The 27,971-nt window shown below is 46.3% G+C and overlaps 1 protein-coding gene across 2 annotated transcripts in view; it reads left to right on the plus strand.

The window, feature by feature from the left end:
* Window positions 1-27,971, plus strand: part of Armc2 (armadillo repeat containing 2) — a 105,297-nt gene that overhangs the window by 37,501 nt on the left and 39,825 nt on the right. For both annotated transcript variants that reach the window (XM_048425353.3, XM_048425352.3), the window contains exons 7-11: window positions 4,141-4,239; window positions 7,696-7,871; window positions 12,159-12,261; window positions 13,731-13,951; window positions 27,301-27,446. In XM_048425353.3, coding sequence (XP_048281310.3) covers window positions 4,141-4,239; window positions 7,696-7,871; window positions 12,159-12,261; window positions 13,731-13,951; window positions 27,301-27,446 — 745 coding nt within the window. The remainder of the gene's footprint in view (window positions 1-4,140; window positions 4,240-7,695; window positions 7,872-12,158; window positions 12,262-13,730; window positions 13,952-27,300; window positions 27,447-27,971) is intronic.

Raw genomic sequence — 27,971 nt, forward strand, 5'->3', positions numbered from 1 at the left:
TTTTAATGAAACTCTAACATTTTACTATAAAAAGTCCTTTGGGAGCTTTATTCTGCTCGAGGAACTAGACCAAGGACTAGAAATGGTACAAACTATGGCGTGAGAAGTGAACCAGTGGGCATTTGTAACATTGACTGGAGTCAATACAAGCAGCGGATGAAACGTTAGTTATGGGAACAAGAATTAGGGATCTCTGTGCCACATCTGGCAAGACAAAGTTCTGTCACTCCCATTCTGATGGCTAGTAACCCCCGAGTGGAAGAAGATGGACAGGGTAGGCATAAAGAAGGCTTCAGTGCTACAAGGTTTTAAGTCCTTAAAAGAAAGAAAAAGATTCTTATGTGGCACAATGTCAATATTGGACCAAGCTGGTCAGGATTGCACAGGTGTTTGCTACATTCTTTATTTTTTTTGTTCATTCATACAAAAGTTTATGTCTGGATGGGTGATTATACATCTATAATCTGGACATTTTGGAATCAGAGGCAGGAGGATTATGAATTGCAGGCTGGGTTGAGCAACACAGTAAGACTTTGTCTCAACAAAAATAAAAATGACAATAAAACTAGCACTGGGTGAAGTGTTCTCTTCAAATTAGCTTCTCCTCAGGAGGGAGGCTCTTCGTGGTCACAGGGAGTGGATCCAGAGCTCAGAAGAATCTAAGCCCTTCCAAGTCCCAAGACAGCTGTTGCCAAGGGCTTTGCATCTGCATGCTAAAAACAGCAGCCCGTCCTAACATTGTGTCAAGCTGTGTCCAAAACTCAGAGCTGCGGTCAGCAACTGTAACCACTGAGGCAGCAGAATCTTCAAAAACAGGCAGTCCTTCTGCCTGACTTACCCAATTTCCTGTTGAATCGTAATTCTTATATTTAGCAAACTGTGAGCCTAGATGAAAGTGTGTTTTTAAATTTTCAAGTTGTTCCCCAAGACTGAGACAAAGTGTGTGAGAGTGCATGTGTGCGTGTGCATGCGTGCGTGTGTGTGCGTGCACATGCTTCTGTTTCTAGAGTTAACTGGGAATAATGTCTAGAATGGAGGTGGTGGGGCAATGAGGACAGCGTGGGGATAAAGAAGTGACAAGACCATAGCCAGAGGCGACCACATAGTTGGGGATTCCTGAGAGAAGACCACATAGTGTGGCTGACTTCTCAAATGAGTCTCGTTGGTTCTGGAATGGTCCTAAGGAGGCAGCTAGCCTTTTCTGATTTTTTGACTCACCTTGAAAACCCTCTCTTTCTGGATAAATGTGCTGTCTGATCTCTCTCTTCCTGAGGAACTAGTTGCTGACTGTGCTTTCTTGTACCTGTACACCAAAGAGCACACCACACAGGTGTTGTTGGGTTTTTGGTGTTTTGTTTTTGAATATCATACAGATGTAAAGCCTGACTTTGTAGTCGTTTTTGGGTTCTGGTGTGTGGAGTAGGCTCGTGCTCCCGTAGATGTCACAAGTCAGTGCCGTGTGTCCTTTCTTTCACTCTGCACCTTATTTTTCGAGGCAGAGTCTCTCATCATACCTGGAGCTCACATTTTGGTTACACTGAACTGACCAGGAAGCTCACAGAAACCGCCTGTCTCTGGGTCACAGGTGTACAGCACCATGCCTTGCTTCTTCTCAGGTGCTTAGGCTTGGAATCACAGGTACTTTACCCACCAAGCCATCCCCAGCCCCATTCCTAGTAAATTTAAGTGTTTCATAAATTTGTCAAGGACATTTATTAATATTGACTTATCTATCAACTTCTGGATTGTCATTTGCGTTCATAAATGCTGATTTTGTTTATATACTCCGACCTTTAAATACGTTAGCTACCGAGGACTATGAGCAGCTGTAGTATTAGACTGCTTGGATATTCATATTTACTTCAGAATCATATACATGTGCTTTATCCAGTTCAGGCATATTCAAAGATCCAAAAGGCTAAGGTGATGGTCTACAACCTTTTATCTCCTGTTCTGAAAACTTCAACGTTCCGAAAGTTGGGATATCTCTCAAGCACAGGGAGTGGCAATGGCAGATCTGACCAGGGCTGCAGTGTGGATCCGTTAGTGGTACTGTTCATGGACGGTGCTGTAGGGTACCTGCTCAAGGAAGAGCCTCTGGTGAACACTGCTCCCTTTCTGAAGTTTAGGCTTTTCTAAATCCTGCCCTACACCTGGCCCAGAACGACAATTCAGTTTTGCTTTATAAAGTCTTGCTTATGGATTTGATAGCTTAACCAAAGTCTTCCTGTTTCGACTACATTGTATCTTTACCATTTAACAACCGTCTAGTTGTCAAGAATTCCCCGTTTGCTTTGGTGCCCCAGGGTTTCCCATGCTCAGCTTGCCCAGCCTACACAAGCAAGGTTTGATTTAAAAAAAAAAAAAAAGCCAGCACACTTGCAGCAGAGAGTAGACACTCCCATAATGCACTGGAGGGGGCAGAGCATGGGCACTGGAAGGCAGGAGTTAATTGTACAGCTTCCCCGCTTTCCTGGGAGATACCAGTGCTTGGGGGAGAGGGGTGGTTCCTGTTTGGTGGCTTGAAGATTCATTTCAGACACCGCTGAATTCAAATGAAATTTTAAACGCAAGCCACTATGGGTTATCCACAGAGTTCTCTGCACTTTGTACAGGCGGTTGAGAAGAGTTCAGTGGTTTTCTTTTATTCTAAGACTTATTTTTAATTATGTGTTTATGTATGTAACTGTGTATAGGTATGCCTATATGTAAGTGCTGAAGTCCAGAGGAAAATGCAGTAAATAAATCAAGAATTGTAAAAATCATAAATAAATAAAGATGGTTGTGTGTAGAATCTACTGATTGGGCTCTTAAGATTCCCAACAGCTCGTCTACATTTTTCTGATGCCAGGTTAGGGGCACAGGAGGCAGACATTAGAGGAGGAGGCTGGGAAGGCCTCCGTGTAGAGGTGCCCCCAGCTCTGGTTGGTGACTTGAGATACTGCCGGTACAAGGTGGAATCCTGATTTGCCACTTTGTCTGTGAATTCTCTTTCGTACATTGTTGCCCTTTAATCTGTTGGTTGGCAGTGGAGCTGAGTGGTAAGAGCAGAGGAGTTGTGTGACCTTAGGAGGGTGATGTAGCTTCTACCCGGATTCCGCTTTCTCCATCTTCAGAAGTAAGAAGCAACGAAACAGCAGCCTCAGCTGGGTGTGCCAGCTCACACCTGTGATCCTGGGAACCCAAGGCAGGAGAACCACTCCTGTGTGTGTTCAAGGTTGGCCTGGGCTACGTACTAAGATCCAGGACAGCATGAGACCTTGTTTCAGAAGATGGGGAAGGGAGGAGAAATGGAAGAAGAAAAGTGCATCCCATAATAGTCCCTCTTCTGTGTCCAGGATGCAGTCAGTGGCAGCATTGCCCCCTTGAGTTTGTGTAGCCCTTGGTGGCGTAGAGGCGACACCCATCAGCTGTCACCCATTTGTTTAGCCAGGGAAAGGAAGTTCACAGATCCTCAATGTTGCCTGACGTGTGGCACTCAGGCGGAGTTTTGCCTCTGTTGTGACATTTAGCTTTCATAATCCTAAAAGTAAATATTCTCCCCTTTGCTGATGAGGAAACGGGCTTGGAAAGATTCTAAGCTAGATAGACAAAGGTCACCGTACAGGTCAATAATAGAGCTGGAGTGGGGAACAAGGCATCTCTCCTACCCCGGGGAAAGCATAGCGTTGGTGTTACTTCCTCTATAGGGTCTGTTCCGAAAGGGCTAGGATTTTTATAAAGTGCTTTCAGCTTTTAGTCTTTATATATGTATGTATGTATGTGTATATATACATATATGTGTATGTAGCTGTCTGTTATATGTTACAGAGGGAAATTTTTAAGTAAAAAAGTAACTTAAACCAGTTTGTATTCCTGTGGCCAGCAACCTTTACAAAGCATTCTACTCTATGAAGTATTCTAATCCCACTTGTAAGTTCTGTTTTTCTTTTTTTTTTTTTTTGAATTAATTCATTCGAGTTTTCTTTAGGGTACTTTGATGAGAAGACCCATGTTTCTCCTTAGAGTTGGGGCTTAGGACAAAGTGAGATTTGATTCTGTTCTTAATTCATTTCAGCGACACAAAAGAGCGGCTTCTGAGTGTGCCCTGTTACGAGTCCATTTTCACAATGCTTTTTCCTTCTCCGAATTCCTTTGCAGCCTCAAGAGCCAGCTTACAGGAACAGGAGACAGAAATAGAAGTAGATGAAGTCTTTTGGAAAGCACGGATTGAACCAATTCTGCGTGAATTAGAAAAGGGTAAAGCAACAGTTCTTGTTTTAAATCAAAACTTCGCATGTATTTGCTGCTCCCCATTGCCCTGATATTTTCAGTGTACTTTGACGATTGTTTCTGTGGATATGTTGAAAACATGCCATGTATTTGCTTACCCTGTAAATCTGTATAGTAAATACTATGCAAACCAAATTGTTAGTGAGTAAAATTATCCTCGGAATGTACTGGGAGAGCCAGCTTCCAAAGCTCCCCAGTTGAGCAGGTCATGCATCTCCTCTCCTTGAAGAAGCGCTGTGTCTGCCTCTTCAGGGAGACTGTTTGCATTCTAGAAGGTCCGGAAAAGCAGATCTCTTGGACTGAGTGGGCCACACAACCTGTACAGCAAGAGCTGTGCCCGTGGTTTTGTTGATTCTACTCCTGGGGCTAAGTCCCTCTGTCAGGGAGACCACTCACACAGCTCAAGAAGTGGCCTGGGATGTGTCCTGTCCAGCACTCCAAAGGGCCACAATGAGGCATTCCTGGGAGGGTGTGGGGAGCTGCCGAGAGGATGCTGCCCAACTTTTTCACAATTCCATTTAGAAAGGTGAACCAGAACCCTCTGGATTCTTGGTCAGAGCTACAGAGCAATCCCCATGCTTAGTACCGTGTGCACAGTGGTTCTGTGCTAGGCTGTGCTCCCCAGGGGTGGGCCCTCTGGGCAGGTTTTCTGGCCTCGGTGCTCTCAGCAGGTACTTGGTGCTACATGTGAACTCTATAATAAAAGATGGATGAAGCCATATCACCTCCAGAACCCTTTGCCTTTCCAAATCTGGGGGGGATGAACGTAACAGCATTTCCTCACTGGAGTTGTTATTTCCACTTTCCTGTTAGCTTGGCCTGTGAAGTCTGGGCCATTGCTTCAGGAAAGGAGTGCAGATCAAGTGAGAAGGGTTGGAAACCCCATCAGAGGCCTTCAGGTTGGAGGCCTGCCTGGAGGGCAGATCTTCCCTCGATGGGGTCGTCAGTAGATGCCCAGCGCTCTGCCTACCAGTTACAATCGAGCACATTCAGGACCTCACTGAGATTTTGGGTGTGAAATAGCAGGCCTAGGGGAAACTGTGTTCCATAGCTGGATTTCTCCATAGCAAGAACCTGTGTCAAAAACAGGACCTGCAAGTAAAACTAAGAAATATCACATCTTTGTCCCTAGATAAATCTAAAGCCAGCAAGCGTCATGAAGTCCGGTTGCCCTGACACTGTGCAGTTCCTTTGATTCGCTAAGTGGTTAGTGGTTAATAGATTAGTTAAAATAGTTAATAGAAGAATTAAAAATCCTGTCTGCCCTCTCCCATATTCCCCAGTACTGGTGCTCCGCACTGCCTTACCATCTCTCCATGTGTTCCCCTCTCTCTGCTTCCAGTCACTCTGGTCTTTTTTCTTTCTTTCTTTCTAGAACTTTTTGAGAACACATTGCTAACATTTTCGAGGTCAGCCTCCACTACATAATGAGACTTTGTCTCAAACTGAAACAAAATAAAAACGAAGAACCCCAAATCTTAGCTACTTCGGCCTTTGGTTTTCTGTCTGTTAGCTTTGGAAGCAGGGTGTTCTCTTCCACATCTGACCATACAACACCTTACAAATCCTGCCTAGGAGCAGGGTGTTCCCATCCACATCTGGCAGTGACCGTTCGACCATACACATCTTCCTGCATGCTTATTGTCCTCTGATTTCCTTTCTAGAAAAAGAAAGCCCCTGGATCATAAGTTTCAGTCATCGGTCACAGCCCTTTCAGGGTCCAGAGACAAGTGAGAAAACCCGGCTATTTATTGTAGAGAACATCCCACCCATCCGTTTTCCTCCTCTGTTCTCAGCTGAGACCCAGCTCGGGCCTTTGGGGCAGGAATAGCCAGCCACACACTTAAGCTGCATCTTCCTCCTGTATCACGGCAGGAGGCCCATGTGCTGACCTTTCCCTTACTGGAAATGTGAATTTTAATCATTTGGGTCAGGTGGTATCTGCTGGGCTCCGGCTCTGTGTAGCTGCTGGGCTTCCCTTTGTGATTAAAGAGTGACTTGGAAGCAAAGTTTCTCAGTGACCCTATTACTGTCTCACACTGGAAACCCTTAACCAGCTTCAGCTCCTAGAAACGTCTTCTCAGGCCTGGTGCCTTTCTGTTTTGTTTTGCTTTGGCTTCTTGAAAAACCCTCCATAAGTGGCCCAGGCTGACCTTGAACGTGCCATCCTCCTGCCTCAGCCTGTGGAGTGCAGTATTCCAGGTGTCTTTTGGAGCTATTACAGCCAGTCAGCTGAGCGGCACAGCTCACTTGAGCAGTGGCTGGAACTCTGACCCTTGAGCCTTTCTTCCCAATGTCTTTGTAAACTACAACAGCCTTGAGTAGAGCCCCAAAGCCTGGACTAGCGAGGAGGCAGCCAGCCAGAGGAGAGAAACGCAGCAACAGAACAGAAGTGCTTCCCACAGCAGAGCCCAGGTCCCCCTGTGTCTCAGCTTGGGCTAGGTCATTTCCCACCAGCTCACTATTCAAGAGCATGCCCGAGAGGCTTTGGGGGGAGTACTCGGTTATTGAGGTTAAAGCTTTTTTTTTTCTTAGATGTTATTGTTGAAAAGAGCTAAAAATGGTCTGAGTCACTTCCTCTTGCTGGTGCACACTTCCTCCATGTCGGTGTCTGAGCTCACATTATGGTATTTATTTAAGATCGGCTTCCCACTTTTAAGTTTTTTGATGGGCTCTATCAGAGGCAGTACTTCCCAACAGAGCATGCTATACCTTGAGTTTGTTTCTTTCCCCTTGTGCTCCCTTCCAACTGGTTAAACTGCTCTCAAAAATCACTGCCCTCAGAATGGCAGCTCCAAAATAGAATGTTCTCCTCTCCCTCTTTCCTAACTAACATCTTTTTAAAAGTCCCATCTTTGATGATAATGGTGAATGTCATGACTTCTCTTCCCCCAGACGACAGTCATTTGAAAGGAATATACCATTGTTATCAACAGATAATTAGGAGGCAAGCTTGTTTGAAGTTAAGTTGTATCTTATCTACATGTTATTCTTACTCTGCCACGCAGGGGTGCCCCTCAGGATCCCTACTCACTTATAGCATCTGTCTGTGTGTAGCACAACACACCTATTCACATGTGAAAAATCAATAGCCCTGCAGGGCAATATTTAGTCCTTTGGAGTCACGCAACTTGTTTGAAGAAATAGAGGCAGGAATGCAAATGGCGTGCCTCAGTGAGACCGAAGAGAGCCCAGGTGGAGGGCGCTTTGAAAGGAGGCCAAAGAGAGGCTTTGGAAGGCGCTTGTTCTAGATAAGCCAAGTGACTGTTTAATAAATCCGTTAACCGAGGAGACGGAGCAGAGATGGAAACGGTCAAGTAGACGGGAGTGACAGGAGAAAGGAGACGGGCTTGTGGGAATCTGGAGGTGTCTAGAGGATGCATGTCTGGCATATCTGAAAACGCATTCTCTTTGCTCTGACAGAAGACGACATTGAAGCAATGTGTGCTGCTTGCACGCAGCTCCATCACACGTTGGAGGAAGGGTGCTTGCTGGGTAAGAAGTTCAGGGGAAGAAATGTCCTGCTGAAGACGCTGTATAAACTAGTGGATGCTGGCTCAGACCCGCTCAGCCTGAAACTTGCAAAACTTATCCTAGCAGTAAGTTTGTCTTTCTTTGTCCTAGCAGACTGCACCCCATCGGTGCTTTGCCAAATGCTGGGTTTGTACATATTGCAAAATGATGAAAAATGCATTGTGTCTGTTTAGAATCTTGGAAAAAATTAAGACAGTAAACTCACATCCCAGAACCAGATGAGAAAGTGATTCCTTAGGAATAAAGCTGAGCATATAGGGACTATCCCAACAGGCTTGTGTCCGGACTGTGCCTAGAATTTATTTTAAAAGGAAGATAGAGAAAGGAAAGTCAAGAGAGGGAAGAAAAATTTACAACAGCAAACATTTTCAGTCCAATTGTTCAAACAGCTAGATCGGGCAGTTCGGGACAGTGCGGGTTGTTGTTTTTGCCCTGGGTTTCTGCCCGGAGCCCAGCATTGTCTTATGATTTAAAATAAAGGCAAAGGCCAGGTGCTTTGTGAACCAGTGTGAAAGAGGAAACCAGCTGCGTGTGGTCACAGGAAGGTCCCTCGGTGGCCATAGAAGTTCTCTGCAAAGTGTTAGAAGAAAAGGCCAAGACCAAATAAAAGCCGGTGGCAGCTCTGCCCAGAGCAAAGCCTGGTGGGTAGCTGTGTTGTCATAGCCGCACGCCGTCAGAACCAAAAGATACACCATAGCCATCCTGGAATGTCCTAAGAGAGCGTCAACAGCAAATGGATAACAACAGAAAATGCCCCTGTTCGCCCGTCAGTGGTGCAGAGGAAGATGGGAAAGTGGGCTGAGTGGAAGGAAGCCCAGTGTCCTAACAGTGCAGTGAACATGTCCATTTCATCTGGATAATGAAGCCTTTCAGAAGCAGAATAAGCCACGTTTTCTGTGTCACTTTGGGTAGAGACCACACCCTTACTTAGCTGTCGTCATAAGCTACCCATTCTCTCCTCAGAGGTAGGAATGTGTGACTCAGTGCACATGCCCTTGAAAGAGTATTTCCATTCTAGGGCTCTGATGAGGGAGTTGTCCCAGGGAGGACCCAGGTTGCCAGCACTCAGGGACTGGCTTTACCTTTTCACCTGGATTTTAGATGTTTTGTTTCATAATTTACCAAAAAAAACAGGAAGGAGGAAAGAAAAGAGGAGACAGAATGAACCACAGAACTATTAATGTTTTGCAGTGAAAATGTTAGCACAGTTATTGGTGATGCTGGGCAGATCAGTTCTGTGTGTGTGTGTGTGTATCACAGTTTAACTGAATTAGGCCTTATGAACTGGATGTTAAGTGAGTAAAACTTAAGTAGGTTAAACAATGCTGCCTTCCCCAAAGAGTCTAGGTGCAGTTAAGTTCTGATGCAGCATTAAGTGGGTTGGTGCCTCTTTCTTCTTCTTTTAATTATTTTATGTTTCTGAGTGTTGCCCCTGCATGTGTGTATGTGCGCCATGTGTGTGCCTCGTCCTGTGGAGGCCAGAAGAGGGCATTGGATTCCCTGGGACTGCAGTTACTGGTGGTTGTGAGCCATTGTGTGGGTGCTGGGAGCTGAAGTGGCTCCTCCACAAAAGCAGCCAGGGTTCTTAAGCACTGAACCACCCCTCTAGTGCCAGGCTGGTGCCTTCTTACCCACTATAGAGCCACCAGGTCAGAAGGGAGCGTCAAAGCAATGGTATGCAATTTCCTATTGGCTGCTTGGATCTCCTGTGACATCCCAGGGGTGATCCAGTTTAGATGAGGCTTTAGGACATAGTTCTGTATAAATTCTCAAGACACCATATCCTAAGAACTGTGGAGGGAAATGAACAAAGGCTAAAGATATACAGAGCCCTAAGTTCTATACTGGAATTTTTCTTCTTGTGGTTACTTTTTTGCCCACCAGTTTGACGTTACAGTTCAAACATTTAACAGCATTTATTTTAAAACATGCAGTAAACATGTGAGTTGTTCCAATTTCTTGAATTCTTTGGCTCAATAGAGATCTGCCAGGCAGCCATTTTAATTTTAACCCCTGTTTTTAAAAACTCTTATGAAAATATGTCAGTCTGTAATACGTATTCAAAGAACACAAACATATTCAATAGGAGTGCAACTATATTCTGGAAGTATAAAAAAAATCTAGCACCTTTTGCAGAGGATAAGAATCAGAAGAAATCCCCAATGTGTTATTTGAATTGGATATAGTGGGAAGGACAGAAATGATTTCAAACTTCTTTAATTTGGAAAACCAAACAAAACAAAAGCATCATTTTTAATTTAAGAAGAAAACGACCCTACCTAGAAACCTTGCATCCCAGGAATTTGCCGTAGCCCTGGGAACATCTGTGCACAAAGCAGCCAGACCCCCAGGATCCATCACTGAACTCTCAGGAGGAGACAGGGCCTCAGCCAGCACCTCTGACCTCCGCAGTGCTGGCCACAGTGCTCCGCACTTGGATGAAACACAGACACTTGTTTGGTTTTTTTTTTTTTTTTTTTTTGTCGGTTGATTTTGTTTTTGTTCCTTGTTCCTTTTTACTGCAAATGAAAGCTGGAAGACAGGGTGAGAGCTGCGTTTGATTCATTTCTTGGGGCGTTTTGTCAGGTGTAGAGCACAGGCTACCCAGCCACACTAGGAAGATGAACTGGCCAGAGAGTTCAGCCTCCCAGTGGAGTCTGCCAGCACCTCTGCCCGGCCCAGATGCGGAAAGGGATTTCTGTTTGCTTCAGCTCATTGGCTGGGGTATAAAGCCATGTTGTAATCACTGCCTTAGTTTTGAAGTTCCTGTCTCTGTTTTCTTACCCGGTGGGAGGCAGCTCTGCAGGTGGGTCTGCAGAGCAGGGGTGATCCCTGATGGGCAAGGGTCTCAGGTCACTGTGCACAGGCCCAGAGCAGAAGCAGGAGGGGGAGCTGCTCATCTGTGTGCCCTCCCCCCACCTCCCTCTGCCTCACCAGCCACAGCCCGCAGGTCCAGCATTGTCTCCCTTAGGGAACAGCTCAACCCATGAACAGGGCTCAGTGCCATTTGTGGATCTAACACATAACTCGGGCATACTCTATTATCTTTTTTAGAATTAATTGAAAACTCAATAAAAATATTAGAGATAACTTTTTAAATAGGAAAATAATGACCCTTGTGCCATCATTTGCATACTGAGTATTTATTTGTTCAGAGGACCCGTTCCTACAGACAGTCTTTCACACTGCTGCAGAGCACACCATACCTGACCCAGAAATTATACATGTTTTCCTTTTTAAGCCTGATAGGCTGAGTTTGAGCCCCAGAATCCACGTGATAGAGAGAGCCAACTCCTACAAATTGTCTTCTGGCTTCTTCACACTCACTATCTCTATCTCTCTCTCTCTCTCTCTCTCTCTCTCTCTCTCTCACACACACACACACACACTATCACACACACACACTTCTATCACACATATACATACACACAAATAAACAAAATAATAATAATAATAATAATAATAATAATAATGATAATAAGAGTATTGTGTGGGCCCGGTGGCACATCCCTTTAATGCCAGCACTCAGGAAGCACACAAGTGAATCTTTGTAAATTCAAGGCCATCCTGGCCTACACAGTGAGACCCCGCCTCAACAAAGCAAAGCAAACAAAACACAAGCAGTATTCTTTTATGGAGTGCTTTCTTAATTTAATAGTTTTGTTCTTTCACCGTTTGTTAGACTGTTCCCCATTATTGGCCATTCTCTACTACTTTAGGTAAATGTGCAGCTAGGGTAGATCTTGGTTCTGCTAGCCACTCTATTTTTATAAAAGAAAACGCACTTCTAAATTGCCTTGTGTTTAATTGACTTAGTTTCGTTGTGCAGTTTAGAGAGTAATTTCAGCTTCAAACAATGATTATCTCAAAGCATTCCAGAAATAGCCCTACGAATAAGCACAGCACAGTCTAATCCAAAGTATCGGTTTTAATTCTTTGATGCAAATGACCGAGGGGACGGGTTTCCTTTGTGTTTTCTTTCCCTTTCTCCTCAACGGATGTTATTCTAGATCAGTTTAATTTTGACTTTGGTATCCTTCATCCTTCACTGTTGTGTTCTAAATCAATTACTCTATTTACTGACACACTCTTTAAAAAACATCTAATAGCTTTACATATCAGTGCAAAATGTTTCATAGTGAGAAACAAACCCTTGCTAATAAAGTGTTCATGTTTCTGGAACCATGTTAGATATTATAGCTGACACAGCATGGCCCCAACTTTTCTAGGTTCTTCCCTGGATCATTTCTTAAGTTTCAAACCCTCTCCCTGCGCTGAGTGTGGAGGTTTTGGCGGTGTTGAGTTGGTTGTTACCTCTGCCGTCGAAATACAAGCGTGTTCTTTCCCTGCAGCTTAAAGTGAGCAGAAAGAACCTTCTGAATGTCTGCAAACTGGTATTTAAAATCAGCAGGAGCGAGGAGAACGATGCCCTGATGCAGAGTGACAACATCCTGGGTGAGTCTCAGTCAGCGCTCTGTGGTGAGGACGCTGCGCCCGAGCACAGATGCCAAGTCCGTAGAGGAAAATGAAAGAGAAGGGTACTGAGACATTTGAGTTTCTAGGGAAATGCAGAGGTGTGGCGGCTGTCTTTCCCTGCTTCCCACGCTGGCTTTAAAGCAGCGTTTCGAGTCTGGTGTGACAGACTGGGTTTTGGTTTTCCTCCTTTAATGTGTGTAGGAATGTTGTATGACTTGAGGCAACACTGTGTAAAAAAAAGTCATTTCCTAGGTCTGGAGTTTACTGTTACAATAAACACACCTAAAAGTTTTTGACATAATCAAAAATTGTAGTCTCTTGATATAATAGAAATAAGTGGTGGGGGGAGGATTGGAAAGATGGTTGTGACTTTTACAGAATGCTGGCGTGGACGCGGTTCACTACGGAGCTACAGACATTTTACCTACGTTCGCAGCCTAGCTAACGATGCCCAATTCCCGTGTCCCTAAATAATTAAGTAGACAGAGTTACCATGATGAGAAGCCTTTGGGAGCTGTGCTGTTCCCGCGGGAGAGGCAGCCGTGAAAAGCACTGTGATCCTTTCTTGGGTAACAAGGGACAAAGAGCTCAGCAGACAGGGACAAAACCAAGGTTGAAGAAAAGAATGTCCAACATCAGATGGCTTAACTGGGTGTTACAGATCAGAACACAGAATCTGATGTTCTCTTTGGCATTCTTACACTTGAACACGGTGTCTCCATCTGACATTGCTCAAATCAGCTGGAATCTGGGTCAGTCAGCGGGGTTTTGTTGTTAAAGTTTCTTTGTTTGTTTGTTTGTTTGGAACAGTAGTGGGGATCGAATTTAGGACAAAGCCCATGAGCCCTCTACCAAGAGCTTCAGCCTGTTTGTAGAGACAGGGTCTCCCTCTAAGCATAGCACAGGTTAGGCTCACATTTGCTGCCATCTTCCTGCCTCGGATTCCCTAATGCTGAGAGTATAGATGTTGTCAACATGCTTAGGGAGGGAGGCATTCTTAAACCATCTGGGAAGGGGTGAGCGCTATACCCAAAATATCCTTTCCGTAACAGATTGCTATTGAAGTTCCCATGAGATCCGTGTCCCATTAGGAGAAGCAACAAATGCCTTCTCGCGATCTGTTGACATTTAATTCTTAGATTGCTTTTGTTACCGGTATTAGACAATAACTTGACATTTTTGTACCTTAAAAATAAACTCTGGTAAATATTACTAAGAACCAAGGAATGGCATTTAGATAAAAGAAGGCTTTCTTGTTTGCATATGAACAGCCTCTCCTTCTGCCCTCCTGGCTAGCGTGGAGTTTCGCTGTAGTTGAGACTTTGCTCCTCGAGGAGGAGCGGGGAGTATCTGCACGTAGCTTCCGATGAATATATTTTACAAATTGTGTGCCAGCATCTAATTTTCTGTTTTCCTTAGACATTCATAGAAATTTGTCTCTTTGGCAGAGTCATTATTGGAGGTGCTGAGGGCCGAAGACCTACAAAGTAACCCCGAAGCCTTCTTATACTGCATGGGGGCTCTGAAATTCATTTCCGGGAGTCCAGGGTTCCTCACTGAGATGGTCAGCAAAGGCGCGGTGGAAACATTGACAACGCTGATGAAGCAAATGAATGAGGACATGAAGTCCGGCGCATGCCTGCCCAATTGGGGCAACTTGTTAGTCCAGGTAAGGGTTTATCTGAAGGAGGTGCAAATGGTGTTAGCTTAAAGGAGCAGTGGAGAAGCATTTGTAGCAGGAGGGGATCCAGGGTCTCAGAGATCCAGCTGGGTGACCACTGGCCAGACAGTGTGTGCCCTGTTGAGATGATGTCAGGGAGGTCGGTGGAGAAGGTGGAGGAGGAGGTCGGTGGAGAAGGCCCCTCGTGCTCAAGACCCCAGTTTCCATCCTCAGCACAGGAAATAAAAGTAACGGAGATGGCAGCGTGGGGGGATGGAACGTGTGTGCTCTTTGCGACTCAGTTTGTGCAATGCTGAGAATTTCTAGGACGGACGCTAAGATTGTTTGTGACTGATAGCCACAGCCACATCTCCAGTTTGCAATGACATGGGAGTTAATGATATTGGGCGGAGTTCTGTCATAGGCTCTGCAGATGCCACAGCTCTGGGGACCACAGGAAAGCAGGTAATAAAACCACGTGTAATTCATCTAGCCAGAGCAGGAAGAAAAATTTTCCTCTGAGTTATAGAGTTTTATTATGGCTCTTGTGACAGATTAAATTTCACAGTTAAATTATTTCCACCAAAACGTGTCTAGCTCTCATTTTCTTTTGTAGATGAGATTTTTACCCTTAATAGCATTTATATATCAAATAATAGCATCCTTGATGTAATAACTCATGGGATCTGAAATGTGCTTGTCAATTAACGAGGATGGATTGAACCTTTAGAGTGCTCTAAACCATTTGGAGAGCATGTTAAAAGTTAGATTTACACCCTGACTTCACGATTCTTGAAATATTTATGGTGATTATTAATTTTAGATTTTGGTCCTCCATTTTGAAAAAGACTGTAAAAAGAAAAACTCCTTTCATCATAAACAAGGCAAAAATCCACTGGCATGCTGCACTTTGATGAGGTGGTCTTATGAAACATTCTTTTCTTTTTTAGATTTATTTTATTTATTATGTGTATAGTGTTCAACCTGCATGATTGCCTACAGGCCAGAAGAGGGCATCAGATCTCAATATAGACAGTTGTGAGCCACCATGTGGTTGCTGGAAATTGAACTCAGGACCTCTGGAAGAGCAGTCAGTGCTCTTAACCTCCGACCTGTCTCTCTAGCCCAGAAAGCATTCTTTTCATGTTGACAGCATTTTGGAATATTTATGTTTTTTTCTCTTTCGAACATAGTTATTTCTGATTATACAGTCGTGGTCATTTCTGTTGAAATGTAAAGAGAGGTATAATCATATGTATACAAATATTAAATCACCTGAACTGGGTGTGGTGCACAACCGTAATCCCCACACTTGGGAGGCCGCGGCAGGCCTAGCACCTCTCTCCCTTCCTGCTGCCTGTGGATCCGGATGTGAGCTCTCAGCTACTGCCCCAGCACCATGCCTGCCCGTGTCCTGCCATCATGATCATGGACTAACCCTCTAACCTGTAAGCGAGCCCAATTAAATGTTTTATTTTATGAGTTGCCTTGGTCACAGCAATAGAACAGTGACCAAAACAACCTCAAATTCTCAACCATGCTTATCTTGAGGTACTTATAACATTTTCACTTGGGAAGAAGGAGGTTTAGAGACAGAGTCTCTCTGTAGAGTTCAGGCCTGCCTCAGGATCATGATTTTCTTTCTTCAGCCATCTGAGTGCTGGGGTCATAGGCATATACCTCAGCATCTGGCCCCCTTCTAGTGTTGCAGCAGCTTAGGCTTTCTTGTCAAGTTGAGGAAACTTTTTCCAATCTGTTATATGTATGTGATATCATTTTATATCATGAGAATAAAATCTGTTGATATAAAGGAACAGTTAGTGCTGATATGAGCAAACAGATGTCATAAAGGAAATGGGACCACTAGGTAGGTGTGGTTGTCAGGACCCTAATGTCAGCCCTCACGAGTTTAAAACCAGAAGATTTCAAGTTCAAGGCCAGCCTGAGCTATGTAACAGGGTGTTGTCTCAAAAAAATAAATACATAAACATACCCCTACCCCTCCCTCCAGACAGGAAGAAATCAGATCTCTGCTGTGCCATTTTGCCATTTAGCTCACAGCTTTGCTGCCTCTGTCTTGTTTTTATTTCTCTTTTCCGGGATTAGCCATGGACTCGCTGGGTCAGCCCTTCCATTCATTTTCCTGCAGGGGGCGCAGTAGAGCGCCATGCTATCCACCACTTCCACATCACGGCTGACTTAGTCATGACTAAGTCATTGTCTCCAGCACCTTCCTGTGAACCCGCCTAAGATCTGGTACTGACAGAGATGCCTCGGGGGACCGTGATTTGCACCCAAGTCCCTAAACAGCTGGAGAAAGTGAAGGTCACGGTGAGCACTGCTGTGCACACCAGTTGCCCCACGCCAGCTGTCACGTGGTGGCATGTGTTTATAGATCTGGGCAGGAAGGGAATTTGCATTACAGCTTGTCATTTGCAGAATGCCCAAAACTGCACAGTCCTCCATGTTTAATTAAAGTAAAGAGGTTGGGCTCCATAGCCCGAGACTGTAAGCCCACCATCTGAGAGACCAAAGCGAGAGATTCATGAATTCAAGGCCAGCCTAGCTATTTAACAAGACCCCCTACCCCCAAAATAATTTTTAATCAAAAAATAAAACAGATAAGAAACTGCTTTATATCCTATGGATAATAAAATGTAAGCAACATGACGTCATCACAAAATGATGCACATGCAAACACATGTGCACAGATCTGTGCTCCCCCATAAGGAGCAGCTCAGAGACCTGTGCCCTGGACTGCCTCAAAGCACCCTCAGTCCATCTGCTGGGACACCCAGCCTCCATCTCCACTACATCACCTGAGCATCTTACCTGTGTCCGTGCCTCTTAACGGAGGCTACTGTGTCTGAGAGTCACCACGCTAGCTGTGGGGGTACCACGGCCACAGTCTTCCACCACTGCCCTGCTCTGTGGTATTAATGATCAGTGTCCTGCAGTACATTCGCCGCCGTCCTGCCTCTCTCATTCCCAGGTTCTGACCTCCTCTATTCCTTCTGCTCCCGGGTCACTCTCCACAGTCCAACCCAGGAGACACATTCTGCCCCATGAACTCCTCCCAAGACTCACCCACAGAATCTTACTGCCCCCCCCACTCTAGACAGAGTACCTTACTTATTTCCAACTTGAATAGTTAGCATCCTTTTCTCCTGACACCAGTTTCCCCAATCCTCTGGAACCTCAGGGTCCAGCAACAGATGGTCTCTTTCCATGTGCTGGACTCCAACAAGGCATCTTTAGGGAAGCAGAACAGGTTAGGCCTGTCCAGAGCCTTCCGTGTGTCTGTCTGATAAAGAGGCCCTGGAAGGGCGTCAAGGCTCCTGAGGCTCCCAAGGTTGTGAGCAGCACAGACACTGTCCAATGGCGCCCGCTGATGTCACGCCCCTGTCCTCTCCTCTTGTTACTAGCAGAGCTCAAGTGATGTAGTTTTTACAATATACACAATAAAGCTGCTTTTCAAAATGCCTCGTACTGGAGTCAGCTGGTTCTAGAGTCTGGTACGAGCAGCTGGTTCTGAAGTCTGGTGCTAACAGCTGGTTCTGGAGTCTGGTACGAGCAGCTGGTTCTGAAGTCTGGTGCGAACAGCTGGTTCTGAAGTCTGGTGCTAACAGCTGGTTCTGAAGTCTGGTGCTAACAGCTGGTTCTGGAGTCTGGTGCGAACAGCTGGTTCTGGAGTCTGGTGTGAATAGCTGGTTCTGAAGTCTGGTGCTAACAGCTGGTTCTGGAGTCTGGTGCGAACAGCTGGTTCTGAAGTCTGGTGCGAACAGCTGGTTCTGAAGTCTGGTGTGAATAGCTGGTTCTGAAGTCTGGTGCTAACAGCTGGTTCTGAAGTCTGATATGAACTGTCTGCTCCTTGACCAAAGCCAAGGGGCAATCATTTTCCGAGTGTCTGTGTGACTTCTCCACGCCACGTTTGGATGGTGAGGTGACTGTGGTCAACAGGACAGCTGCCAGCGGGGACAACTCTTCAATGATCCCTACAACCAGAAAACATCACCCAAGACCTATAAGTTTCCACATGGCCAGTGCTCCATTTGTCCTGTGTAGCAGACAAACATGCATCATATAATTTTGGTGTTTTGACAATGTGAGATGCTCTGAGGATTGGGCCCACCCGTGCTCTGGAGATGGCAGTCGTGTGAGATGCTCTGAGGACTGGGCCCACCCGTGCTCTGATGGCAGTCGTGTGAGATGCTCTGAGGACTGGGCCCACCCGTGCTCTGGAGACGGCAGTTAGTGAAAGCACAGGTGAAGTTGCAGGCTGTTGAACTCCAGAGCACGCAGAAGAAGAGGAACACAGGCTTGCTGGAAGGCCGGGTCCCATAAAGCCCATAATAAATTACCTGCCCAAATGGAGCAGTGGAGACAGAAACAGATTAGGCAGTGTTGATCAGCAGTGGCTCTTATGAGGTGTTGGGCTTTATCTTCTATCTATAAAGGATAATCTTTGGGAAGGCATAGCCTTAGAACTGAGAGAAGTCCCTGGAATGGGCTTTGTCAGAAAGACTGACCTGTAGCCGGGTGTGGAGAGGCTGATGTGTCTGTAATCTCAGCCTGGGGGAGGTAAGACAGGAGAAATGTGAGTTTGAAAGGTGAAAAATAAATATAACTCTCTTCTTCTTCTTCTTCTTCTTCTTCTTCTTCTTCTTCTTCTTCTTCTTCTTCTTCTTCTTCTTCTTCTTCTTCTTCTTCTCCTTCTCCTCCTCCTCCTCCTCCTCCTCCTCCTCCTTCTCTTCCTCCTCCTCTACCTCCTCCTCCTTCTTCTTCTTCTTCGATTTTGGGTTTTGGTTTTTTGAGGCAGCATTTCTCTGTAGCTTTGGAACCTGTCCTAGAACTTGCTTTGTAGACCAGGCTGACCTCGAACTCACAGAGATCCACCCGCCTCTGCCTCCCCAGTGCTGGGATTAAAGGCGTGAGCCACCACCGCCCGGCTAAAACTTTTGTAAAAATTGCACAGCGAGGTCTCTAGTACCCACCACCCGGCTTCTCCAGTGCTGACATTTATCTAACAGGACCTTGTCAAAAACTGAAGTGATGAGGGCACAGTGCACCTGACAACAGCTTTGTCTCTGTGTTTTGCTTAGCACAATGTCCCTAAAGTAACTAAACTTTGGGGGATCATAATCCAGGGGACTGGTTACTAGATGTTCTAATTTTTTGATGATATGCAAATTATAATGACTTAGTTGTTCGTTGAAAAAGGACAGCTGTTTTTCATTGAGGAACTCCCTATTCCTGTAAAGGAATTACCTTATCCCCCAGGTCACTCACACCCTTGGCGTGAGAGAGCAGGCGTGCAGAGTCCAGGCCCGCCCTTCTCTCTCCTCTGCCCTTTCTTGGGAAGCAGCTTCCCAAGGTGACTCACACTTGCTCCTGATTCTCCCAGGACAGCAGGTCGGAAGATGCGGGGAGATTTGGCTCTCCTGATCGTTGATGCCTTGGGTTCTGAACTGTGGAAGGGTTAGAAAACGAATGTTATAGCTAAGTCCTCCATTGTCATTTACCTGCCCAGCCGCAGGCTCTGTCTGTACCTGATGCTTCAGAAGATACGATATTGTAGTGGTAGTTTACTTTACAAGAGGAAAGGAGACGCAGGACCAGGAAGGCCGGGAAGATCAAGGCGGGGAAACAGGATCCATGCTCACAGTGCGCAGAGAGCCCTTTGCTTGCCGTTAAGTTATCATGTCCCTGCAGCCCGGCCTCTTCCCTGTAAATATATACACTACGGCGATGGAGAAATGTCACTAGCCTTTAACGTGAGATTGTGAAGCCCAGTGTTAGCATTTCCTCATTTAGCAGTTTTTAGCTTCTGGGATAGGATCTCTGGAACTCCCGATGATGCTCCTGCCTCTGCCCCCCGCTGCGAGAATCACAGCTGCACACCATGCCCATTATTTTGTTTGTTTTTGAGACAGGATTTCTCTGTGTAGCCCAGGCTGGCCTCAAATTCACAGATATCTGCCTCTGCCTCCTGAGGACTGGGATTAAAGGCTTGCTCCACTACCACTCAGAACCATGTCCACGTAGTGGCATTTCATTTGTATTTTAGTAAATAAAGCTTGCCTGAAGATCAGAGAGTAAAGCAGCCAACCTTGTCAGCCTTACGAACCAGGCAGTGGTGACACACAACTTTAATCCCAGTAGCCACACTAGTTGTCATAGAAACCGGGCAGTGCATGCCTTTAATCCCAGCCCTAGAGATGATTATAAAACAGGAGGAGACAGCTCTAAGTCCCAGACTCATTCTGAGAGTCCCGAAGACAGGATCACCATTTTCCGACTGAGGTAGAGGTAAGAGTCAGTGACTGTCTGTTTTGCTTTTCTGACCTTCAGGTTGGACCCTAATTTCTGTCTCTGCGTTTTTATTCATCATTCTTCATGCTCATTCTGTCTCAGTAGCTATTAATGCATCTTCCCCAGACCCCTTCCCTCATATTGATGCACTGATATTCTATGTAATTTATACAACTTCCAGATTCCCTCTTAATGATGTATGTTTATTAAAACTAAAAGGATCAGCCACATATTCATTTTTTCCCAAGGCAAAAAGACCTCCAGGTAGTAAAGAGATACCCAGTAATAGACACTGGCACAGGCTAGAGCCTCAAAATAGGGCATTGTGGGTGGGAAGGACGGGGTACTTCCTGCTGGCTGGGGAGGAAGGGGCCCTTGCTACTGTAGTCAAAGACCCGTGGTAGGAGATGTGGGAGACCTCAGCAGTCCTGTGAATTAACTACTTTCCTCTACATCTGCCTTCGTGGACTCCCGTGAGATTCTTGGAAGATTCTGGCTCTGACAGTTTGGTGTGCACAGTGACACAGTGTGGTTGGTGTCTTTTATTTCCGCCAGACTGTATTCACCATATGTGAGACAATGTGAAACCCCGTGGGTTACCGCAGAGGCTTGGATTTGGGCACATATGTGGTCTCAGTTGGGCAGAAGTCCAAAGCCTGAGTGTGCTTTCATTAGCGGAGGGAGGTGGGTTCAGCTGAGGTTAGAAACAGTGCAGCCTTGGCGCCTCAGCCATGCAGCCTCATTTGTGGTCTCTGGTGGCTGTATTTATCTTTTCACGGCGTCAGTGGGAAGCGAACCATCCTCCAGTTGGCAGTTGAAACACAACTTGGTGGACTTGGGGGTATGGATATTCTAGACAATTGAGGGATGAAATACATGTGTCTCGAGACAAATGCCAAGTAGGATGGGAGAAGCAATGGACAAGGAGTCTGGAGTCCAGGACTCTGCTACCTGGATGCTTGCACATGTCCTACACCAGTTTCACCATCTCAGTAACTAGGAACGCGTTTTTCCTGCCTGCTCCGCCGCTTGTTCCAAGCAGCAAATGAGATGATGCTGACAAGCGGCTTTGTCACCCATGGAGTGACTTGTCAGGTCGTATACATGACACCGTTCTCAACCCCAAAGGATACAATGGAATCTTGATGCTGGCAATGGTTGAGGAAGCATGGTAGTTTCCAGGCTTCTTAATCATAGAGCACCCAAAAGTTTCTCTGAAAGGTTCTTCTCAGATTGGGGAAAATGGGTCTCCCCTGGTAGTGTCCTGAGTGAGGGCCAAGTTCCTGGGGTGCTCACCTGCTTGCTTAACCTCGAATGCTAAGAGAGAGTTCTGAGACGGGGTGTTAGGGCCATTCAGATTTGTGGCACCCCATATTCCCGAATGGTAGCTGCTGCTTTTAGACTAGCAGGGAGGCGGGCGGTGGTGGTACACACCTCACATCCCAGCACTCAGGGAGGCAGGGGCCGGTGAATCTCAGTGAGTTTGAGGCCTGCCTGGTCTACAGAATGAGTTCCAGGACAGCCAGAGATACACAGAGAATCCTTGTCTAGAAAACCAAAAGCCAAACCAAACCAAAACAAAACAGAAAAAAGTTCCTGTTTACTGCATTGCTCTCTGTTTCCTGGAACTTGACTAGCAGGGAGATACTCTGGAAGGAGACAGCTGGGGTACTGGGCGAGAAGTGGCTCTCATGCCCACCACATAACTTTCTTTTATTGCTCCCCACTGAAGCAGAGAATGACAGAAAGGGGGACCTAGCTGCTGGGCCTATGCTGTGGCCGAAACCGGGGTTCTCAGAGTCTAAGACAAAGTTTTCTTTGGTTTGCCAAGGCCTCTCCAGTTCATTGCTCATCAAAAATACAATTTAAAATAGATAATTATATACCAATAGTCAATTTGAAAAAAAAAGTTTTAGGGATTTTGGATATATATATATATATATATATATATATATACACACACATATATAAATGTAATTGCATTTAAAAGGCTCTCTGAGCCTTTATAAATCATCTAATCTCTTCTTAACATAGTTTTCTCCATTAAAATGGGTTCCCTAGGGTTGAGGGTTTAGTTTCATGATCGAGTGCTTGCCTAGCAAGTACAAGGCCCTCGGTTCAGTCCCCAGCACCAAAAAGTAAAGTAAAATAAGAATGGGTTTCCTGATAGTGACTGCACACTGAGACTTCAAGACTCAGCAAGCTCAGTGCAAGACAGGCAGCTTTGCCAGGCTCTTGGGGCGCATCAGAGAAGCGAGCATAGAGTTGCAGTAAATGGAATGTTTCTCCCTCGGTAAACGACAAAAATTTAGATCCCCTTTGTTCCAATCTAACAAAAGTGGAGACAGTGAATTCTTCTTCCTCTTCCTCTTCTCCCATTTCCTCTCCCTCTTCTTTCTCCTCCTCCTCTTCCTCCTTCTCTTTCTCCTCTCTTCCTCCCTATAGACAGCCAGCCGTCTCCCGGCTCCGCCTACCCCTCCTGCTGCAGCTCCTGCTTTCTGCTGTTTCCCGGTGAGGTGGCGACTGGGAGTTGTGAATGGATGTCTCCGCAAGCCCTTTAGAAGCCAAATGGGCATCATTTGACCTCTGCTTTCCCTAAAGAAAGGATTTGAGATGGTTCAAGAGATTCTGTATAAGAAGTAGCCATAACTAAGGAGAATCTGGAAATGGCAGAGAGCATTGGGGGACAGCAAACACATCTCTGAGTGGAGTGTGGACTCCCTCAGCTCCAGCCTTCAGGCAGGGTGGGCTGCCCTGGGCAGATGGGCACCCACAGAGCACGGGGCTGGAGCCATCCTGGCTCAGCTCCATGCCTTGCTAGTCACCTGTGAGTTTTTCATGGATTTAAGTTTCACTTCCATGGAAGGAGCTCAAGAGTTGGAGTGAAGCTCAGAGTTAGGTGTGGAACTCAGCCTTCTGAACACTGCGGCCCCTCCCCCAGCTGCCCACTTTAACCCCTCCTTTAAGAAGTCTCTTAAATGGAGAGGGGGGACTTTGACTTCCCACTCCTTCCTTCTTCCTTCATTCCCTTTTCCCTCTGGGTCTCATCCTCCCAACTGCCAATGACTAAACACTGAAAAGCTTTAAGAAATGGATTATGGGATTGGAGAGAGGTCTCAGAAGTTAAAAACACTTGCCACACTTGTAGAAGACCCAGGTTCACTTCCCAGCACCCATGTGAGGGCTCATAATAGCCTGTAACTCTAGTTCCAGGGACCCCAATGCCCCACTGGCCTCTGTGAGCACCAGGAACTTACATGGTGTATATGTATACATGGACACAAACACTCAAACACATAAAAAGTAAATAAACCCTAGGAAGGGAGGGAGGTAGGGAGGGAGGGAGGGATTATATACCAGAGGGTCTCTCCATGGGAGAAGAGGTGCACAAAAGCAATGATTTTGTGTGTGTATGTGATGAATGTATATATATATATATATATATATATATATATATATATATATATAGTTTATATATACATATGAAAAGGTTGCAGAGGGAGAAGCTTGCAAGGTGGTGTTGCCACAGAAAAGAGGCACTGAGTAGTCACCATGCCATCTGTGCAAAGAAGTGGAGCTAGCTGGGCCCCGCAGGTGAGCGGGGTAGTGGGGGAAGACATGCTGAGTGAGGACAAATGCTGAAGGCAGGAGTCAGGAGCGGGTGAGCATGTGCACGGAGGGGAGGGAAAGAGGCAGGTGCCCGAGGTGATTCTAGAGTCACGGACTGAGAGTGTGAGGGCGCGGAGGGTGTGGATGTTGTCCCTTGGCTTGGGAGGTCAAGGGAGGGGAGGTTTTGGAAGCCCTTCCTCACAGTGGCCTTAGGGAGGGCAGAACAGAGCAGTGACAGATGGTGTCTACTCAGGGGCTTTAGAGATTGGCAGGAGATGAAGTTTGTGGGAGAGATGGTGGAAGCCAGAGCAGGCGCGGAGCAGAGGAGCTTTCTTTTGTATGTGTTCACACCAGCCTTGAACCTGGGGGCTCAGTGGCAAAAAAACCCCACAACACCTGCCCCCCCGAAGCTCCTGGCCCAGAGTAGACAGGCAGTGAGAGATTAGTGTTGAGCTCTTGTGGGGTCTGTGGCAGGAGGTGACGTTTGAGTGATTGGGAACAACCAGATCTCGAGGTCATGGTCGGGCCGCCAAGTCTTATCCTGAGACAAATGGACACAGTCACCGGGGCTTCAGGTGACAGAGCAGAGAGCAGGGGGAGCTTTGTGGGCCCAGGCACCCAGACTGATGACATCACATGCTGAGGTGTTACTAGGTAGTTTTCACGCAGGTGTATAAGTTTAACGCATTTTTTTTTTTCTGCCAGCACCACAATTGACAAATGTGGGCCTGCTTAAGATATCATACATTATCCTCTAACTGTGTGCATACCCTGCAATACAGCATGTGCAGAAACAGGGATTTAAGTCATATGACATAGGATGTATTCATGTGTGTGCCTCCACTCCTGTTGTGGGCCTTTTGGGGAGTAGGAGATAGAATCTCACTCCAGGCTGGCTCTAACTTATTATGTAGCCCAGCTTGGTATCAACTCACAATCCCCCTGACTCAGCCTTTAGAGTGTTGGGATTACAGGTGTGAGCATTATGCCCAGCCACTGGGTCATTTACAAAGAATATGTGTTTGGAGCAGAAGAATCATAAAAATTTTAACTTTTTCTAATGAGATGAGAAAAGAGGGTGGAAAGGGATAAGTTAGGGTTTAAATAAGAACTAATAGTTCCTAGGGATCTTTAAGTTTGGGAGGTTGGTGAGGGGGCGTGGTGAGTGGGCATCATATGCCACCCCGCCCCTGGTTCCTCAGCCATGGCAGGCAGAGAACAGAGAAAGGAAATTGTCCTCATAGCATGGTTGGCATGCATGTTCCTGGCTTCCATGGGCTCTGCCTGCCGTGGGGAAAGACAGGAATCACAGGGGCACTGGGTCTCCAGTCTTCCAGTCTCGGGGGTGGGGGATGGTGATCAGAGTGACTGAACTGTTCTTTAGACCAGAGGTTCCCAACTGCTGGGTCATGACCCCTCAAACAACCCTTTCCCAGGAGTTGCCTAAGGCCATCAGAAAAGACAGGTATTTACACTACGATTAACAGCAGCAAAATTGTGGTTTTGAAGTCGCAACAAAAATAATTTTATGGTTGGGGTCACCACGCAGTGAGGAGCTATAGGAAGGCTGAGAACCACTTTTAGGCTAATGAAATAGCCCAGGTGCCTGGCTATTTCCTTGGGGGAAATGGGAGGGGCTTCACTTCATTGATACAAAGGAAAGCCAAGCAAGGGCACCTGTCATTACAATTTTTGTTGTTTGATTTTTTTTGTTGTTGTGCTTTTGGTTTTGTTTTGAGACACGATCTCCTAGCCCAGGCATGGTGACCTTGAGCCACTGATCCGCCCGCCCGTCTCAACCCCCAAACACTGAGGTTCCAGGTGCAGGCCAGGTTTGTCGGGTTTGGGGTTTGTCGATTGTTTCTTTAGAAGGGTATGGTGCCAACAGCGATGCCTTCCTTCTGCATAGAGCCTTACAGTGTACATAAGCCATTCCTATATCTCCTACAGTCCATCCCTACCACCACCCTGAAAGTGATCAGGGGAAGCCCATTCCGCTTCCCACAGATGAGGATGTAAAAGGTTGAGGAGTGAGCCACCACCCTAATCACACCACAGTGGGGAGAGTCAGTTTCAGCTCTCGGGCCCATGGTCCCTCCCCCACCTCTGGGAGAAACTCTTCAGTAAGGGGACAGAACCACCCTGTGCAGTGGCACCAGTAATGCCATCCACACATCCCATTGCCTCATCTCATCTCACACTGACCAGACAGCCAGTTGGTGCCACCCACCAAGGTGCTGAGGGAGAGCAAGGAAGCAAGCCAGGCTGGAGTCGGGGACCGAGCGACCATCACTAGTGCTTTGCCATGGATCCCATGAGGGAAAGCTCACACTGAGATGAAAATTGCTAGACAACAGAATCACTGTCACAGATTTACCAACTTGTTCTCTTCTTGACCCTCAGACAAAAGCCCAAAAGCATAAAGTTTTCTTGAAAAAAGCTTTTAAGGAAATGTGCTAAATTTGTCGGAACCAGTATTTGCCTCTTTGAATAAAATGAGACTGAAAGTCCTCCCTAACGATTGGCTTCATCATTCAGTGCTCCCCAGAAGACTTCAGAGTGGGAAACGGTGTAGGGACACACGCCTGGAATCTCAGCCTTGGGGAGGTAGAGGCAGGGGGATCGGACGCTAAGGTCCACATAGCAAGTGTGAGGCCAGCCTGGGCTACACGGGATCCTGTCTCAAAAACAACAGCAGCAAGAACAGAGAATCTGGGGGCTGCTGAGATGGCTCAGTGGGTAAAGGCACTTGTGCCACCAGACCCCATGACCTAAGCCTGACCCCCGATCACACACGGTAGAAACAGGGAAGAGTTGTTCTTGACTTCTACATGAGTGCCACAGCATGTGGGTACCCCTCCCCACACGGTGCGCACGCACACACACACACACACACACACACACACACACACACACACAATAAATAAATAAATAAATAAATGGATGAACAAATAAGTAAATAGATAAATAAATGTAATAAAAATTTGAAAAGATGTATTTGGAGTGGGAAGGTTCTAATATGCAGAATATGACCCTGTGACAGGGTCAGTCAAAGACAAGATGGTGATTGTTTAACTCTCAGGGTTTGGTAAACTGTTTACTTAAAAATATTAATATTCCATCTATATGCTTTTGTATTTGTTTGTTTGAGACAGGGTCCCACTTGTAACCCAGGCTGGCCTTGAACTTGTAACCGTCAAACTTCCTTGTGCTGAGACTGTAGTCATGTGCCGCCCCACCAGCGGTCTCCCGTTCTTCACAACTGAACTAACACACGCTCCTTTGTTCTCATCTCCCGCTACCTGTGCCCAGCATCACCACTGCCCCCCATTTACCCCCACACACATTCCCCTAGGGGTACTCCCGGGAGGCATGGGCTTCCTAGTGGTTGCCCTGGTTTTAAGTTTTAATAAAATGACAAGCACACCTTCTCCTAGACAACTGCCACGCTGAGAAACCTGGCCGACTCACCTCTGACGAGAAGCAAGCTCCTGAGCCTCGGGGCCTTCCCCCAGCTCTGCACAGTGCTGGAACACTACAAGGATGACAGGGATGTCTGTACCAATGTCGCCAGAATATTCAGGTAGGTAGACCAAGGCAATGGAGACCCCTCATTAAAAATGCCGCAGGTCTTTGTGACCAGGGTATGAAGTCAGGTCACCAGGGAAGAAGAAACCTCAGCTGAGGAATGATCGCCAGCAGATGGGCCTGTGGGTATATCTGCGGCGCATGTCTTGATTAATGTGGGGTGGCCCAGCCTCTGTGGGAAGCACACGTGGCCAGGTGGACCTAGGCTATCTAGAAGGTTGGGTGAGCAAGCTGTGGGAGGCAGGTCCTGTACTGCATTCCCCATGGCCCAGAAATGGAGAAACAGAAACAGGGAAACAGAAGCCAAACAAGCCCTTTCCTACCCCAAGTTGGTCTGAGTCAATGCTTTATCATGGCAAAGAGAAGCCAACTCGAGCAAACATTAACATGCATCTTGAGTTCCCTCTAGTACTTGCATGTATAACTAGAAATGAACTCCCGCCCCCCATTGTGTTCATCTACAGACAACATTGTGAATGTAATTTAAAATGCCCAGTTGAGGCTGGCCTCTTGTGTGGGT

Source organism: Myodes glareolus, chromosome 1, assembly GCF_982192425.1.
Source record: "Myodes glareolus chromosome 1, mMyoGla1.1, whole genome shotgun sequence".
Classification (NCBI taxonomy): Eukaryota; Metazoa; Chordata; class Mammalia; order Rodentia; family Cricetidae; genus Myodes; species Myodes glareolus.